Source organism: Cannabis sativa, chromosome 3 (assembly GCF_029168945.1).
Source record: "Cannabis sativa cultivar Pink pepper isolate KNU-18-1 chromosome 3, ASM2916894v1, whole genome shotgun sequence".
Classification (NCBI taxonomy): domain Eukaryota; kingdom Viridiplantae; phylum Streptophyta; class Magnoliopsida; order Rosales; family Cannabaceae; genus Cannabis; species Cannabis sativa.
Genome location: NC_083603.1, coordinates 40,818,193 through 40,836,048, shown reverse-complemented (window position 1 = coordinate 40,836,048; position 17,856 = coordinate 40,818,193). Strand labels below are relative to the sequence as shown.

The following is a 17,856-nucleotide window of genomic DNA, read 5'->3' as shown; positions in this document are numbered from 1 at the left end:
CTACACAGCCTCAGAATCATCACACTTGACCTTCCCCAGGCAATGTGGGATTGCACAGCTTACCCGATATTTTCAGCCTCCATTGGGCCCTTACACCCACGGAATAATGACTCTTATACATGAGTACGTCATTCTGGCTGTTTCATGGACTGATGACTGACCTTACAGACCAACACGAGTGTTTCCAGCATGCTTTGTCCTCACTCGCACGCTTCCTGAAAAAACTTCCCAGGAGGTCACCCATCCTGAAATTACTCACAGCTCAAGCTCACTTAACTGTGGAGTTCTTTCGTGATGGGCTACCGAAAAACAAGATGCACCTTGTTGATGTAGGTAGTACCAATCAATCTATTTAAGCCATCTTCAACTATGTAGTCCCATACCTACACAACATCAGAATCATCACACTTGACCTTCCCCAGGCAATGTGGGATTGCACAGCTTACTCGGTATTCCCCCTTACGGATCACGAGACTACTGACTGTCACATTACAACTTAGCCCATTGTGTATTTGGATTGGGCAACTGGAGTCTGATTTACATTATTATGTGTTGATTGTTGTCATTTCTGCTGTGATCTATTTTATTTGGGTTAATAGAAATTTTTGTTTCTTTTTATTCTAGTCTGTTCACTGTTACTAATGATATGATTAAATAGAGAATTAAATCTCGCCTTCGCTATTTTAGTAAAAGAAAATTATCTTCTAAAGATAAACGTATTCTTAATACATTGTGAACAGTTGGTAGTATTTTCTTGATTTTGTGTTAAGGGATGATTGTATGATGTATCTTTTGATATAATTTTGTTATAAGAATACTTCTCCTTTCATCAAAATAATAATAATCTTTAATTAAATATTTTTTTAATTAAATATAAAATATCAAAATCTTATTTTTAAAAGTAAATCGTAACTATATCTTAGAGTTTTTTTTTGTTTGAGAAAAATATTTTAGAGTTTAGTATATGTACTTTTTTCTAAAACCATTTAATATATATTTTTATAAATTGGATTATTCAGAATTTTTTTTCTTTTAATTATTCGTTGACCAGAATTTTGTTTAAATTAAAAAAAGAAAAATATATTTTTTCAATGATATTTAAAAATGAATTTTTAATACTTTAACTTTTATAAATATTAAAATTAAATAATATAAATGTCTTTTTTATGATTTTATTTTTTAAAAATAAATTTTAAATATTTTAAATTTAATAAATAATTATTTTATTTATTTAATTACACGCATGATGCCAAAACTGCTACCCTAAGCTCCAAAATCGCCACATAGAGCCACTTGTGATTAAAGAGGCAAAACTCTATAATGAGAATAGTTCAAGGGGATTTTTACCCAAAAGAAAAATTATGGCCAAAAATTTGAATGTGGTAATAGTTAAGAGGGAAAAAATCCTACTTATTCTAAAATAAATGATAGATTTTATTTTTTTACTTTTTTGAATAAGAAATGATAGATTTAGTTCTATTTGAAAAAACAAAATAGATAATACTAAATAAAGAGAGTCTTTAATAAAATTTTAACTAAATAAGTAAAAAAAAAAAAAAAAATTTGGGACCTAGATAATTTTTTCCTTTTACTAATTAATGTTATATTTTTTTCAATAATTTTAAGCATCATAAATTATTATCCTCTCCATCTATCCATACTTTCTTCTTCTTCCATTATAAATTCTCCAAATTGATTTTTATATAATTTCATTTTCCTCTTATTACAAAACATAATCATGATTATAATTAATGACAATCATTCATAATCAAAGAAGAATCCATATTATCCCAAAGGGGCCTATAGTATTTCTATTTTTTTTTTAAAAAAAAATAATATAAATAAATGGTATATTATTAAATTTTCCTAAATTCTCTTTCAATATTTATATTTAGTTTCCCTCAAATAATTTTACACATTTTTGGACCATTTTATGTATAAGCTAGCTTAGCTAAAAATGGATAGAAAGGGGGACCAAACTATAACATTTATTGATCACATTTTTCCAAAGACTTAAAATATAAATAATAATTCAATTAAATTAATCAAAGTGAAGTACTTCAACTTTTTTTTTAGGTTTTTGCTTCTCTTATATAGCTAAGTGCTCACCTCACCACACCTATAAAAAAAAATAAGAAAAAAAAAAAACCAATATGAGTTCAAAGCCACAAAATATGACATTCTCTACAATAACATTATATGATGAACCCCCCAATAAATAATTTTGACAATTTATGCTGAACAAAATTGATAAAATTCAATAAATGAGTGAAAATCATGACATTTGGAATAACAATAACTTGACACTTGTATTTTATAATTTCATTCTGTCTGTCCCTATGAATTTTTTTTGGCCTTTATATTAATTCAACCTATTAAAACAGGTAAGAAATCCTTCTCACATAAACAACTTACTACAAGTAGAGAACAACATAATATATATGTATGTAATAATAATAATAATATTATATAAGGACAAATGCTTTGAATCTTTGATGATGAAAACCCTAAAAGTCTCTTATGCTGAACCAATAAATTATATACATCCAAACATAAAATATATAACATAATTAGAATGAATGAGATATACAAAAAAATATGATTAATTAGTGATGTGAAATCAACTTTTTTAAAATAAAAAATAAAAAAAATATGGGTGGCTGTGATCTTATCAACAGTCCAATATGTTGACTATCATTAGATACATTGTAGACCATATTATCATTGGAAAAACCCTATAAAAATATAATTATTTAATTTAAATATATATATATTTATACAAACCAACATAATTACTCATATTAAAGGACAAAATATATGGGATAATAATTAATTAGTTTATGGGATTTTTTTTCTTGGATTTTTTTTTTTTGGATAAAAAAAAATCTAGTGGATTTTTCTTAATTTTTTTTTCCTATTTATTACATCAAAGTGGGTACCCCATTTTTGAGGCATGAGTCTTGTGAGCTTATGAAGATAACAACATAATATAATACTTGTTTCTCTCTCTCCAAAATCTCCATATATAAATAGAGATTCACTCTCACATATTTATATTGATCATGAATGAATAAATATAAACAAAATCTCTTCTTCTACTCTTATAGTCTCTTGGGCATATACATATATATATACACATATATATATATATATACATATATATATATATATTATAGTAGTGAAATATGGGAAGAGGCAGAGCACCTTGTTGTGATAAGAGCCAAGTGAAAAGAGGTCCATGGAGCCCTGCTGAGGATTTGAGACTCATCACTTTCATACAAAAAAATGGCCATGAAAATTGGAGAGCTCTCCCCAAACAAGCTGGTAATTATTTCAATTTAATATTTATCTCATCACACACAAAATCTCTGTTTTTGTACTTTAATTCTTAGAAAACAATTACTATTATTATTACTAGTTTTTCTCTATGTTAAATTTTAGAGGTTTTTTGGGTAAATTTTCATCATGTTCTTATTCCAATTTGAATTGGTTTATTTTATTGGTTGATATTCATACATGGTCAAGAGAAATATACAGTGCAATATATATATTGGAAATTTCAAATTTATTCAAGTTTGAAACGTCTTCTTCATATTTTCATATTAATAAAAAAAAATCCAAATATACTAAATTCTATTCTGTATATATACATATATGTTAGGCCAAATTCATATTATATATTATATTAAATATCCTAAAAAATCAAGGTCTGGTTACCAACCTTATTACTAATTACTATCATTATTTCTTTATACCAAACTAATAATACATTCCTTCTCTCTATATATATATATGTAATATTGTATATAAAAAAAAGGCTATTTATTTATTATACCAAAAAAAAAAAAAACAGAAACATAATAATCCCAAAAATTAATTATACATATCTATAATAATAATAATAATTAATTGTAGCATGATATGGCTAAGGTTAGGAATATCTTACCAACATGTATATAAAGAATATGTCATATAAATATATATTAATATTTTATTTTTTATTAAAAAAAAAAGTCTGTTCATAGGACCCAAAACGTCACATCATTATGTGTCGTATTTGAGTCTTTGCATGGTTATAATAGTATAATACAGTTGAGTTGGGTGTCGTTTTTCGACATTAAATTCAACATCAAGGACCAAACACTCCACTTAGTACTATTTTTTTTTTTCAAATGTATATATACATTTAATGTAAATATATTATTATCAAATTGTCAAAATAATTTGATTATTATTATTATTATTATTTTTGTTTTTTTCAATAAGTAACAAATTATGTATCTTCAAGAATAATTAAAACATGTCAATTTTCTTTCACGTGATTTTGAATTATTGGTTCCTTAAATATCAATCATACTATGATAATAATAATTTTTATTTATTTTTTATTTTTTTTGGCAGGGTTACTTAGATGTGGAAAAAGTTGTCGTTTGAGATGGATTAATTATCTAAGGCCTGATGTTAAACGAGGGAATTTCTCTAATGAAGAAGAGGAAGCCATTATCAAGTTACATGAAACCTTAGGAAACAAGTAATTAACTTCTCTTAAACATATACAATCTTATTAATTATACATATTATTTATATGCATACATAAATCACACACAAATTTAATATATAACTTTAGGACCCATTTTAAATAGGTGTGTTAAATTTATGTGTGCATATATATATCATTACGGACGACTTATACAGTAAGAGCATACTTGAAATTAAATAAATTATATTCTAATTGAAAAATTATAACTAAATAGAAATACGTTAAAAAAAGAAATTTAAACACTAAAAAATATAAAGTATAACAATAATAACAATAAATAATCTTTAATATATATCATAATAAAATTATTGTTGAATAGATGTAATATTTATACATGTAGAGTAAAATTATTATATAAATAAATTTATAAAATATATATTTTTATTAAGATATAATTATTTTTATATAGATGTATACTTTTTTTAATATGAGATTTAAAAATGTATAATTAATTATAATTTAGAGATCGATAATTTTTATTTAAAACTGCTTAAACTTAATTTTTTTTAATAAATAAATTAGAGATTATTCTTAAATAAATTTTTTATTATTATAATATATAACAAACAACAATACGAGTTACGTGACATTATAGATCAATTATAATGTGTTATGCCAATTTAAGACAATTGACTTGTTTGATATTTTTTTTTATTCTCGATATTAATTAATGTTATTTTCGTATAGGTGGTCGAAAATTGCATCCCATTTTCCGGGAAGAACAGACAATGAGATTAAGAATGTGTGGAACACTCACTTGAAAAAGAGATTGTCCTCATCATCAAAAGATGGTGATAATCAACCTAACCCTAATAATAGTAACGGAGATGATGATGATCGTGATCAACAAAAGGAAGAATACTCCTCCATAACATCTTCTTCCTCATCTTCATGTAGTACTACTACTTTGTCTAGCGGTAACAAGAGAAGTAATACTGGTACCAGTAGTGTTCAGCAACAAATAATCAACCTCGAATCAGTACTCCCTAAGAGGCCTCGAATCGATGAAGTGGATAAGGGTACTAGAATTGTTGATCAAAAGGAAATCGAAGACAAAAATGAGGCAAAAAATGAAAAAGTATTGGTCATGATGACAAGTACAACTACTTCTTCTACTTCATCTTATGATTCATCAAATGTGTCAAATAATGATCAAGTTATTAAGACTTCATCAAAACTTGATGATCATCAAGAAGAAGATCAAGATGACATGGATTTGCTATTTAGTGGGCTATTACAAGAAGAAGTGAATAAACCTGAGGTAGATTATTATTATAGTGATAATATTAATCAACCTATTCCATTGGAGACTGACCTTGATTTTTGGAACATGTTAGATAATTTAGGCACAACTTTGCAGCCTAATCAAAATCATATTATTAACAATAATAATGACACTAATAATAATAATGAAGTGGTGCAATTAGTACAAGGCTCTCATGAGGCTGCAATAGTGGATATTAATAATATTGGTGATGAACAATTATTAACTCATCATAATCATAATTATGAGATTAATGATACCAAGAAGTGGTTTAGATACTTGGAGAATGAGCTTGGTTTAGAGGTTGGAGGAGAAAACGACACAATTCAAGATGTACGACAAGAAGTTGATGATATTTTTCATCAATATCATCATCATCATGACATAATAGAAGCTCAATTAGATTATGGTCATCCCAATTTGTAACAAAATTAGATTAATTTACATAAATCATTATTAATTAGTACTATAGTATTTTATTATATATATAGAGAAAGAAAAAGAGAGAGATAGATGGTGATGATAATTTTTAGTGTAGACTTTTTTAAATTAGGTTCATATATATTATTATGATATATGATGTAATGATGGATATTTTGATTGATATAATGTCCAATCCATTGCCATTAATTCATCTTATTTGCAAAGAAAAATGTACAATCAATGTAGCTCTATATATACATATAGTGATTTTTTTTTTGACTTGTTCAATGATTTTTATATCTATATTATATAGTCAAACAAATTTACTATAGTGGGTAGGTAATATAATATATATGTAATGTACTTGAAATGTACTAATATATTTTTTTTAAAAAAATAAAAATAAAATGTTTTTATTATCTTGACTTGAAAGTACAATGGTAGGTGATCGACAGTTGAAATATATGGATCCAAATTTGCTGAAATGTTAAGCTAAACTACGACTCTTTTTTTGTTGACTTTTTTTGTACGTGGAGAAGAGAAGACATTTAATGTAAGTGTTTGAGTCAAACAAAAGTAGTGTGTATGGTATATAAGTTAGGTTCAACTATATTTATATTATTATTAATATTAAAATTTAAAAGGGTTTATTGATATGTACCAATTATATCTATTTTGGAATTGAGAAAATTTTTTAGTCTAATTTTTTTTATGTTCGTCTGCATTAGTTTTTTTAGGACATTTTGCAAAAATTTGAGAGATTCAGAAAAAGTGTAACATGCCGAAAATAAAGTTTAAATAATTTATTTTACACATGTATAGAATAAAAGAGTCGCGTGTAACATAATGATCATTTTTTCATATGCTCAACATATAAAAGTATATCGATTAAACTATTTTTAAGAGTGCATTGTAGAAACACCCACTACAAAAATCTTACTTTTAGTCACAACAAAACTTGTGATTAAAAGTAAAAAAGTTGTGACTAATTATTAATTATCATTCTTATGTTGTGACTAAAATGTTTGTAGCTAAAGGTATTAGTCACAAAAATTATAATTTGTTATGACTAAATGTAGTTTTAGTCACAATAATTGTTGTGACTAAAAGTAAATTAGTGAAAACTTGTGTCTAAATACTATGTTTTAGTCACAAGTAGTTTTTGTTGTGACCAAAAATCACATTTAGTCATAAAAAATTTATATTGTGATTAAAAAATTATCACTAAAATTAGCTGTTTTTTTATAGTAACCGGTTATTATATATATATATATATATATTATGTTATATTAGTAGTTATATCATAATTTGTGTAAGAAAAATGAGGTAAAATATGTTGACACTAGGTAGGTTTGTGGTACGTACTTTTAACAATTGGATCTCACCAAACAAAATCAACTAAAGGTTAACTTTTATTAAGTTTTGGTCTACTTTTGCTGCTATATAATATACCTTTTGAGTTTGAGATTTATCAACTTTTTTTTTTTCCTTTACAAAGATAGGGATTTTTTTAAATTAAATAATAAATCAATTCATAAACGTAATAATCACTCTCACATCGATATGTTTTAAGTTTTCTTTTGCTTAATTATTAATTCTATATATAATATATAAAATTCACAGACGTAATTGAGTTTTACCAAATTGAAAACGTTTTTATATAGCTAGTGAATGAGGCATTTTTTTTCATAGGGAAAAAAAATGTTTTTATTTATTTATTCATGTAAATATATATTTCCATTGGGATGGAGTGTATTAGAATTGTAAGAAATATAGAGTTAATGTGATAAAAAAAAAATTATGATGAGAGGATTCATTTAATAAAAAAATATAAATTATAAACAAAAAATAAGGGATAATTTTAAAAAAAAAAATACGAAAACAACAAAAAAAATTACAAAAATGTGGTTTATACAGAATTTTTAACATTTTTACGATTTTTTTAGATTTTATTTACATATACTCTCACAACTATCTTTCAGTTTTCACTTATATTTAACTCTTTAAACTCAAATTTTAAAAGTAAAACCGTCAAAACTACTAAATTATTAGTGAATTTTAATAATAATATTATTACTATTATAAACATGTTTTTGGCACCTATTTTTATACTAATAATATTAGGTGTATCAATATAAATGTATCATACATGTACAAGAGTGTATACATAATTAATTTAAATTTCAATTAATAACTATAAAAAAAAATGACACCTTAAATTGCTAATAGTTTTGTAATTGTAGTTTGGAAAGTTTTAACTTTGAGGGTTAAGTACAAGTAAAATAATAGTAGAGGGTTTAGCTGTAAAAAACTAAAAAAAAAATAATAAGAAACAATAAAAACTAGGGGTGTTTATCCAATCAAATTCATATTATTTTGCTCATAGTGCATCTGATCCACACTAAGTGTGAATTTCATATTTTAGATCCAATTCAATCTGCACAATAGCTCAAATCCAATCTGCAAAAATATGGATTTGATCGATTATTTTGGATTGGTTATTTTTTAGGGGAATTACCCCATATACTATTTTTTTTAACTTTTTTTTTTTTTTCAAATTTACAGTTTGGGTTTCTAAAGTGGTTGCAACACTAGTTGCAATGTGGATTTCTGTACGATTTTTGTTGCAATTTAGGTTGCAGCGCTAGTTGCAATAGGAGTTTCTATTAATTTTGTAAAAATGCAAAGAAAAATATTTTGAAGTGTAAAAATAAAAAAACCCCTATTTTTTAATATTAAATTATTTAATATTTATAAAAAAAATACTTTTAAATTTTTAACAAAATAAAATAAATAAGTGTTATTTTATGTCTCCAACAATAAATTGTATGTATAAAGAAATATTTAATTTTGTTTTAAATTGTATGTAGAAAATAAAATTATATGTAAGAATTCAAAATACATTTGATTTATTAAGTTTTTAAATATAATTATACTATATGTATTAGATTTTTAATTACCATTTTTACACATTAAAATATTAATTGTATATATATTTAATTTTTTTTTTATATAAATTTATGTAGATTAGAGTGAATCGGTTACCATTTATATGTCAATCAACATTCAATCTGCACAAATTCGAATTTTGCATTTTTTAATCTCATCCATTCCACATAAGTGTAAATATGTACACTTTACAAATTAGATTGAATTAGATCGTAGGAATTGTATTGAATTGTCTATTTTATGAAGACACCTAGTAAAAACGACATAAACATTAGACAACAATTAAAACGACAACAAACGTGCGCTCCTCTCAAATTTGACATTAGATGATCTCGTAAAACAAAACCATTTAAAACGACATAATGATAATAAAAACGACAATAAAATGCCTCAAATGTCAAAGAAGGACATAAACATTTAAACAACCATTAATAAACGACGTTTTAAAAAAACCATTTATAAACGACAAAGTATGAAAACAACGACAACATAATGGTATACCAAGAAACGACATTAGAGTGTCTCAAAAGAGCAATATATAAACGACAATATTATCGAATAAACGACAATATTCTGGAAGAAACCAGACGAAACTCGAAAGAGTTCCCTCGTTTCGGTTCGCGGCACTTCTCTCTCTCAACAATGGTGGAAATCGACGATTACCAAGAACCAGCGGTAGATATAGAAGACGATGAGGAGAAAAGAATGGAAAGCGGTTTATTTGAGAAGCTAAAACCCTACTGCTTAGAGCTTCTTGAGCTTCTCCAACGCCCAAAGAAGCATTCCCCAGCTATACCTTCCTTGCTTCAATTCCTTCGTCAATCTCCATCCGATGCTCTCCAGCCATTCTTCGAGTGAGTTTATTACTTATTAGTAACTAAACACTCATGCTCAATCTTTATCCATATTGATACATATGCATTTTGTTAGTCTCTCATGGTTTGATGCGTTGAACTTCTTGAATATCAACCTACTTCTGTAAAATGTTGTTCAGATTCATTTCATTGCTTTGTACAGACTATAATATTCTCACTGCCCATTTTGATGGATAAAATGAAATATTTTGAAGTTTTTTCGTGTGTTGGAAGCGATTTTGGGTATTTGAAGTTTGTTTAGTTTTTCTTGGAAGGTCCAGTAGAAATATAGTAAACTTTTGATGATTTTGTTCTGGTTCTTCACTCTAAACCCACTTCAGGATTTATTGATCGGGCTATTTGACCAGGATAAGACTTTTTTAGGCTTTAATTATTTTGATTTTAGTGGAAAATGGCAATGTTCGGCATGATTTTTTGATGAGCAATATGTATGCCCCTGTAGCTCAGCTCAGGTACTTCTAGAATTGTTGTTGAGAGCAACCTTAATCTTAAATTATCATAAATTTTCATTTCCCAAGTTGCACATATTGAGAAATTTTATCTATTAATTGAGCTTATGTAGTGAAAAAGACTTCAAAAAGTGAATGGAAACTTGGTCTGTGGGGTTGTTATGATCTTTTCCCCTTTCAGTATAAACATCTTTCATGTTTATTTTGGCTGTATTCTTATGGCTAACTGTATTCTTGACCATTTTCAGTTATATCTTGTTTCCCTTGCTGCTTCTTCTGGATGCTGCAGTTGCCTGCAGATCCCCGGAGAAGGTTGATTCTGGAAGACTTGAGACATTTTATGACCCTAAAGTGCCTCATAAAGTGAGTGATTCTGTGGCAGAAGGTGTGATTCAGTGTCTGGAGGAACTTCTGATTAAGTGTCATCTTGGTTCTGTGGAGCTGGTATATGTTGAAAAATATCATTTTACCTTATTTGTAATATGCTTTCTATTGGCTGTATTAACAAATGATTGTTTATACATTGCCTTTGGGACTGTTGTAATTCATTTGAAGTCTAATGTGCTAATCTCCTTCAACAGATGGTTGTAGTCTTGAAAAAATTGACTAATGGGGCTCTACTTTCTCCATCTGATGCTTCGGAAGAGTTTCGTGAAGGAATTGTGAAGTGTTTCACGGCACTACTTTTGAGTTTGGTCCCATGTTCTGATGAGTTTTGCACCTGTAAACAGGCCTTTAGTTTGCCTATGCTTTTGGAAAGTAAAGATTTGAAATTTATGCCTGTTAGATCTGCAAATTATGACTCAGATCAAGGTGATTGTTTACTTGCATTTCTTCAGTCTCAAGCTTCCTCAGCTGCTGTTGGACATTGGCTATCTCTTCTTCTCCAAGTATGTGAAATTTCTCTACTCAACAATTAATTAACTTGGAAAGTTGATTAGTTACTAAGTTGTAATGTCCTTTTCATTTTATGTGAAAGGCTGCAGAAACTGAGGCGGCCCGAGGACATAGAGGAAGTGCAAAATTTCGTATTGAAGCCTTTATGACTCTACGAGTACTTGTTGCTAAGGTAATGTTGATAAGTGATAATTCTTTTGGAGCTTTGACAATATTTCATTCTTGTGCTTGTTCTCACCCATTTGTGGTTTCATTTTTTGATTCTATTTCTTAGTATGATTATTCATCTTTCCTTTAAAACAAGGTGCTTCCTTGACGATTCTAAGAATTCTTTATCTTTGTGGCAAATTCATAAAAAATTTAGTATTCTACTCTCTAACTCAAATAGTTATACAAGGAAAAGTTAAAATGTCTAATTGGAAAGTGAGTCACATCCAACTTTTTGATCTGATCCAGAAATAGGGAGTGTAAGCTTATTGTACACTAGAATTTTGTTATGAGAGTGTTCCTTTTTACCTTTCAAATATTTTATATTTCTTTGGATCTAGTGAATTAAAATATGTAATTCTTAATTGTATAAGCTTACCCATCGTTTGAAGCTCTTAAATATTTTGTGGAAATTCGAGTTAATTTCATTTAGTGTACTGTTACAGGTTGGTACGGCTGATGCTTTGGCTTTCTTCTTACCTGGCGTTGTTAGTCAATTTGCAAAAGTTTTGCATGCCTCAAAATCAATGGCCAGTGGAGCTGCTGGAAGTGCGGAAGCTGTTGACCAAGTACTTAGAGGTCTGGCAGAGTTTCTCATGATTGTTCTGCAAGATGATGCTAATATGGGTAGCCTTAATGGTTCCATGGATGTTACTACTCTTCGTGCTTCAACCAAGTCTATATCCACTCAATCTTTCATGGAGGACCTCCGAAACTTGCCAGTTAAGGCTCATGCTCAAAGCACATTTGTGGAAGAATCGAATGCTGAAGTCAAGAAAATGATTACTCCTGAATCTGAAATGAATGAGCGAAAAACTGATTCTGGGAAGGGAATTGGATCTTTGCATGTGAATCGCACAAAAGAATGGATTGAGAAAACTTCAGCTCACGTGGATAAACTATTGAGTGCAACTTTTCCAAATGTAAAAGTCCTTAATTTTGAATTCGTGCTACTAATTTTTGTGGGCTATTGTTTTTTGCAATTCAGTTGTTATTATTTTTTGAAGAAATGATTTTAAATTTTATAAAGGATCAGTAAATCATCAAATATTTTCAGATGTGCCTTCATCCAGCAAAAAGAGTGAGACAGGGACTCCTAGCTGCTATTCAAGGTCTGTTATCTAAGTGCAGTTGCACACTGAAAAACAGCAGATTAATGCTTTTGGTAAGCTTAAAACGCAAATGGTTAGTTTCTTTAGAACAATTATTTATTAAAGAAAATGAGGTGGTTATTTTAAAAGCGATATGCTCTATGGAAATCTAGATTTCTATGCCCTTTATACTATATGAGCTTGTGTTTTTTCACATGATAAGTTGATTGTTGTCCTTATGCAGGAATGCTTATGTGCCTTGGTCGTTGATGATTCTGTTGAGGTGTCAGCAGCTGCACAGGAGTTTCTTGAAAATTCATTCACGACGATTGTGAAAAATTATTTGGAGGATGATCTTACTCAGATTTTTAGCAGGTTTGGGCTTCATTGATCGGCGATAGTTTCTTATACTAAAATAAACTGACTATTTTTAATTTTGGTTCTTAAATAAGTAATTTTTTTTTCTTTCAAATCAGACTCATTGATAGGCTTCCAAAAATGGTGCTTGGAAATGATGAATCTCTAGCAATTTTACAGGCACAACAATTGCTCGTGATAATATATTACTCTGGTCCCCAGTTTTTGGTTGATCGCCTCCTTCAGTCTCCTGTACGTGATTCTCTTTGTAATGATGTGAATTTTAGTCTTATGCCTTCCAATAACTAGTAGACCACACCATACCATAGTTGTATGTACTAACAGTATATGTAGTTGCAACTTAGATGAATGCCCATGTTTTTTCTTTATGATAATAGTTCTTGATGGTCGTATTCAGGTAACAGCTGCTCGATTCTTGGAAGTTTTTTCCCTTTGTTTGAGTCAGAATTCTGTATTTGCTGGTTCTCTTGACAAACTTGTGAGGACATCCTCGGTAGGATACCTTGACTCTGTTGCACAGCTGAAAGGTGGAATTAATTTGATTGGTGATCGCCTGACTATAATGTCTGCTGCTCCTAAAATTTCAGAGTCTGCAGCTAGTCAGGAAAAACCCATAACATACCAAGAGGAACATACCCATAAGAATTATGATCTCCCACGCATGCCTCCTTGGTTTGTCTATGTTGGAAGTCTAAAACTATACCAAGCACTATCAGGAATTCTAAGATTAGTAGGCTCATCTTTAATGGGAGGTCATATTTCTATGGAATTTTTATTTATTTTGTATTAAAGAAATTATTTCAGCTGTTTTCCTTTTCTCTTTACTCACACATCAAATTATACTTCTGTTTCTTGCTAGACTTTAGAGGTGGAATGCATTTGTCACTTATTACAGAAATTCCTCTTGGCTACTTGCGCAAGTTGGTTTCGGAAATCCGTATGAAGGAATTTAAGAAAGAGAGCTGGCAGTCATGGTATAATAGGAATGGCTCGGGACAGTTGCTACGTCAAGCAGGCACTGCAGTGTGTATTTTGAATGAGATGATATTTGGTATATCAGATCAGTCTAATAATAGTTTTGCAAGGAGGTTTCAGAAGTCACGGAAAAAGGAAAATGAGATTCAAGAAATTGATGATAGGTTGTCTGGTACTCAGCCTCATAAAAGCTTGTTTACTGAATCAAAGTGGAAAGTTTCGCATGAAAAGGGTGCAAGGAGTCATCTGATAGACTGTATTGGTAGAATATTACACGAATATCTTACCCCGGAAATCTGGGATCTTCCAATAGAAAACAAATCTGCTGTTTTAGAACCTGATTATGAAGATGGAGATATCAGTTTATACTTCTTTCGTGATACAGCTATGCTACATCAGGTAATAGAAGTCTTCCTATTACTATTGCTTAATCACACATCAAGCTTTATCAGCTATACATGGAAACTGATTATGGCTTTGTTTGGCTTTAACAGGTTATTATAGAAGGAATAGGCATCATTAATATCTGCCTTGGAGAAGATTACTCTTCCAGCGGATTTCTCCATTCATCTTTGTATATGTTGCTTGAGCATCTTACCTCTTCAAATTATCAAGTCAGGAGTGCTGCTGATGCAGTTTTGCACGTCCTTGCTGCTACATCTGGCAATCCAACGGTAAGGTTTTTCTTATAAGCAACAATTAACCCGTTTCAAGTTAGTCCCGGATGGGGTTCGAACCTATAACCTCGTGCTTTCTCTCTCTTCCTCACATGCACACACTCACCCAAGCAATTGTGAGGTTACCTCAACCCCTAGCGCTATCTAACTGTACCATGACTCTATATTAACTTTATCTGGTTTTGGAATGATTCAACTGTAAATATATGTGGTAGAATTTATTTACATATTACGAGTCTAAAGATACTGTTGTCTTTTTCATTGGTTCCATAGGTTGGACACCTAGTTCTGGCAAATGCGGATTATGTGATTGATTCAATTTGTCGGCAACTGCGGCATTTGGATCTTAACCCTCATGTCCCCAATGTGCTTGCTGCTATGCTTTCCTATATTGGAGTAGCTAATAAGATTTTGCCCCTATTGGAGGAACCGGTATACCTTCTAGACTTGCTGTACTTGACTTGTTCTTGTTCAAGAAGCATCATGAAGATTTCTTTCCATGTTGAGGAAATATTCATCTCTGTTAAACTTTTGAATAGATGCTTTTAATTAATAATGTTCATGATTTGATATTTGCAGATGCGCTCTGTTTCACTGGAACTTGAAATTCTCGGCAGGCATCAACACCCCGAATTAACTATTCCCTTTCTAAAGGTTATTTTTTTATTCCTTCTATGTTTCTGCACCATCATTAATTTGTTAGTGTAATTATGTTTGTCTATTTGGTTCTTAGATTTGAAAGAAGATTCGCTAATTCATTAGAATGGAAATAGAAATCTAATCAGCAAAGTTTGCATTTACTGCATTTATAGTCTTGTTCAATCCCTCCCTCTTTTCTTAAATTTAAAGTTAAATTCAAATTTTGGTGAGACTCTGATCATTGTATGTTTATTTTTACATTTTAACTGCTTTTGAAAAATTATCATTGGACTCAGTTATATAACCTCCATATGCAACCAACCTTTGCTACTAAACTAATGATGTCTGGTCTTGTACAAATATTATACTCATTGTTGTTAATATGTACATATCTTTCGTTTCTTTTTCTAGGCTGTTTTAGAAATTTCCAAGGCAGCCAAGCGCGAGGCTCATTTACTGCCTGAACAAGCCGAGTCTTACTTTACTTACGTGAACTCTGTAAGTAATACCGAAGTGAGCGAAACAGCAGAATCCAATCAGGTTGTAGGACATGATAACTCCGATATTGATGTGGTTGACATGGAAACAGGTTATTACTTTTCTATTTAACTTTTTCTTTTTTCATTTATGATGTTAAAACCTCTATTGCACAAAGAAATGTGAAAAGACAACAAGAAAATGATTTTTGTGGTTCCCACATATGTTTTCTTTCTTTTCTTTTCTTTTCTCTCTAATAAGCTATCTTTCTTTTTAATTGTGAATTTAAATGCAATTTTTTCTTATTTGTAGAACAATGGGAAAACATTTTGTTTAAGTTGAATGACTCAAAGAGGTATAGACGAACTGTCGGATCTATTGCCGGTTCATGTATTACGGCTGCAACCCCTCTACTAGCCTTGGCAAATCAAGCTGCTTGTTTGGTGGCCATGGATATTGTTGAGGTATCTTTTTAGTCCATTCTTGTTTTAAGCTTCTCAATATTGATGCATGTTATAACAGATGGTATTAAAATATAAAGTCACCGAGATTCGATGAGCTTTATGATATTTTCTTAAAATATATCCTTTCCGAATATGAAGGAAGGTGTTATGGCATTAGCGAAAGTTGAAGAGGCTTATAGACAAGAAAGACGCACTAAAGAAGCAATAGAAGAAGCGATCGAATCACGTTCGTTGTACCATCTTCAAGATACTCTAGATGCTGCAGAGGAAGGGGCTGATGAGAATAGGTTGCTTCCAGCAATGAATAAGATATGGCCATTTTTAGTTGTGGGTGTTCAAAACAAGAACACAGCGGTGAGTAGTCATTTTTCTTTTACACTTATCCTTGAAAAACATCTATATTTAACTAAGTGATCTTTCTTTCTTTTTTATCATTAGGCTGTTCGTAGGTGCTTAAGTGTGGTGAGCAATGTAGTGCAAATATGTGGAGGCGATTTCTTTTCACGCCGCTTCCACACCGACGGTTCCCACTTCTGGAAACTTCTCTCCTCATCGCCGTTCCACAGAACCAATCTGAATAAAGACAAGATCCCTCTACAACTACCTTACCGAAACATTTCCAATTCTTCAGGAGAGTTGATGGCGGAAACTTCCAATCTGAAAGTTCAGGTTGCAGCACTGAACATGATTGCTGATTTGGCCCGAAATAAAAGAAGTGCTTCAGCATTGCAAGTAGTCCTTAAGAAAATCAGCGGTCTTGTGGTGGGGATAGCTTGTAGCGGCGTGGTTGGACTGCGTGATGCTTCCGTGAATGCTCTTTGCGGCTTAGCATGTGTTGATCCTGACCTAGTGTGGCTTCTTTTAGCTGACGTTTATTTCTCAATGAAGAAGAAAAATGATATACCTTCACCGCCGATCTCAAGTTTGCCGGAGCTGTATGAAATTCTGCCTCCAGCTTTGTCACCAAAAGAGTACCTTTATGCTCAGTATGGAGGGCAGACTTATGGTTTTGATGTTGAATTTTCTTCTGTTGAAAATGTATTTAGAAAATTGCACACTCTTGTTTTTACTCACCAAATGTACAGTTAGTTCAAGACACTTTAGTCATGGTTACTAATTGTTAAAAATATCCAAATGAACGGTTGCTTTTCTTTTTCTTTTTTTCTTTTCTTTTTGGTTAGGTAGCTAGGAAAGGTTTAATTTTAGACAATGGTTATATTTTAATGCTGTTTTTTTTTTTTTTTGGAATGAAATAAATTTCATTAAATTAAGAGCATTCAGAAAATAAGATATCCCTCAAATCGGACTAGATATTTTGCTCTAAAATGCAACCACCAGGGATAAATCGAGAGTGCCTTGCAATAGCATGTGCAACTCGATTAGTTGATCGTTTTACAAAATGTAATTTAACATTCTTTAAAAGAGATAATAACAAACGACAATCATCGATAACAATACCAAAAGTAGAAGACATCTTTTGGTTGCTTCTTATTGTTTGCACAGAGAAAAGACTGTCAGTCTCAAGCTCAATATTTTTCCATGACTTGTTCT

At 30.0% G+C, this 17,856-nt stretch overlaps 2 protein-coding genes across 2 annotated transcripts; both read left to right on the top strand.

Annotated features, from left to right (window-relative positions):
* The first annotated feature begins 2,947 nt into the window (after nt 1-2,947).
* LOC115709263 (transcription factor MYB63) lies at nt 2,948-6,438 on the top strand. Its single transcript, XM_030637322.2, has 3 exons — nt 2,948-3,324; nt 4,402-4,531; nt 5,228-6,438. Exons 1-3 carry the CDS (start codon nt 3,186-3,188, stop codon nt 6,228-6,230), a joined length of 1,272 nt encoding a protein of 423 aa, XP_030493182.2. The 5' UTR covers nt 2,948-3,185; the 3' UTR covers nt 6,231-6,438.
* A 3,307-nt stretch (nt 6,439-9,745) lies between these two features.
* On the top strand, nt 9,746-17,462 carry LOC115709242 (uncharacterized). The gene is made up of 17 exons (XM_030637289.2): nt 9,746-10,030; nt 10,749-10,944; nt 11,082-11,390; nt 11,480-11,569; nt 12,051-12,527; nt 12,662-12,769; nt 12,940-13,070; nt 13,172-13,304; nt 13,471-13,825; nt 13,933-14,447; nt 14,543-14,722; nt 14,999-15,157; nt 15,305-15,379; nt 15,776-15,953; nt 16,154-16,305; nt 16,444-16,659; nt 16,744-17,462. The coding sequence occupies exons 1-17, from the start codon at nt 9,819-9,821 to the stop codon at nt 17,392-17,394; spliced, it is 4,137 nt and encodes a 1,378-aa protein (XP_030493149.2). The 5' UTR covers nt 9,746-9,818; the 3' UTR covers nt 17,395-17,462.
* The last annotated feature ends 394 nt before the right edge of the window (nt 17,463-17,856 follow it).

Bases quoted from the DNA above. Each gene is read 5' to 3' on its own strand.
- LOC115709263 (XM_030637322.2), top strand. From the start codon at position 3,186: ATGGGAAGAGGCAGAGCACCTTGTTGTGATAAGAGCCAAGTGAAAAGA. The intron at 3,325-4,401 runs GTAATTATTTCA...TTTTTTTGGCAG, and splicing joins AGCTCTCCCCAAACAAGCTG to GGTTACTTAGATGTGGAAAA. The intron at 4,532-5,227 runs GTAATTAACTTC...ATTTTCGTATAG, and splicing joins CATGAAACCTTAGGAAACAA to GTGGTCGAAAATTGCATCCC.
- LOC115709242 (XM_030637289.2), top strand. From the start codon at position 9,819: ATGGTGGAAATCGACGATTACCAAGAACCAGCGGTAGATATAGAAGAC. The intron at 13,305-13,470 runs GTACGTGATTCT...GGTCGTATTCAG, and splicing joins ATCGCCTCCTTCAGTCTCCT to GTAACAGCTGCTCGATTCTT. The intron at 14,448-14,542 runs GTAATAGAAGTC...TGGCTTTAACAG, and splicing joins ATACAGCTATGCTACATCAG to GTTATTATAGAAGGAATAGG.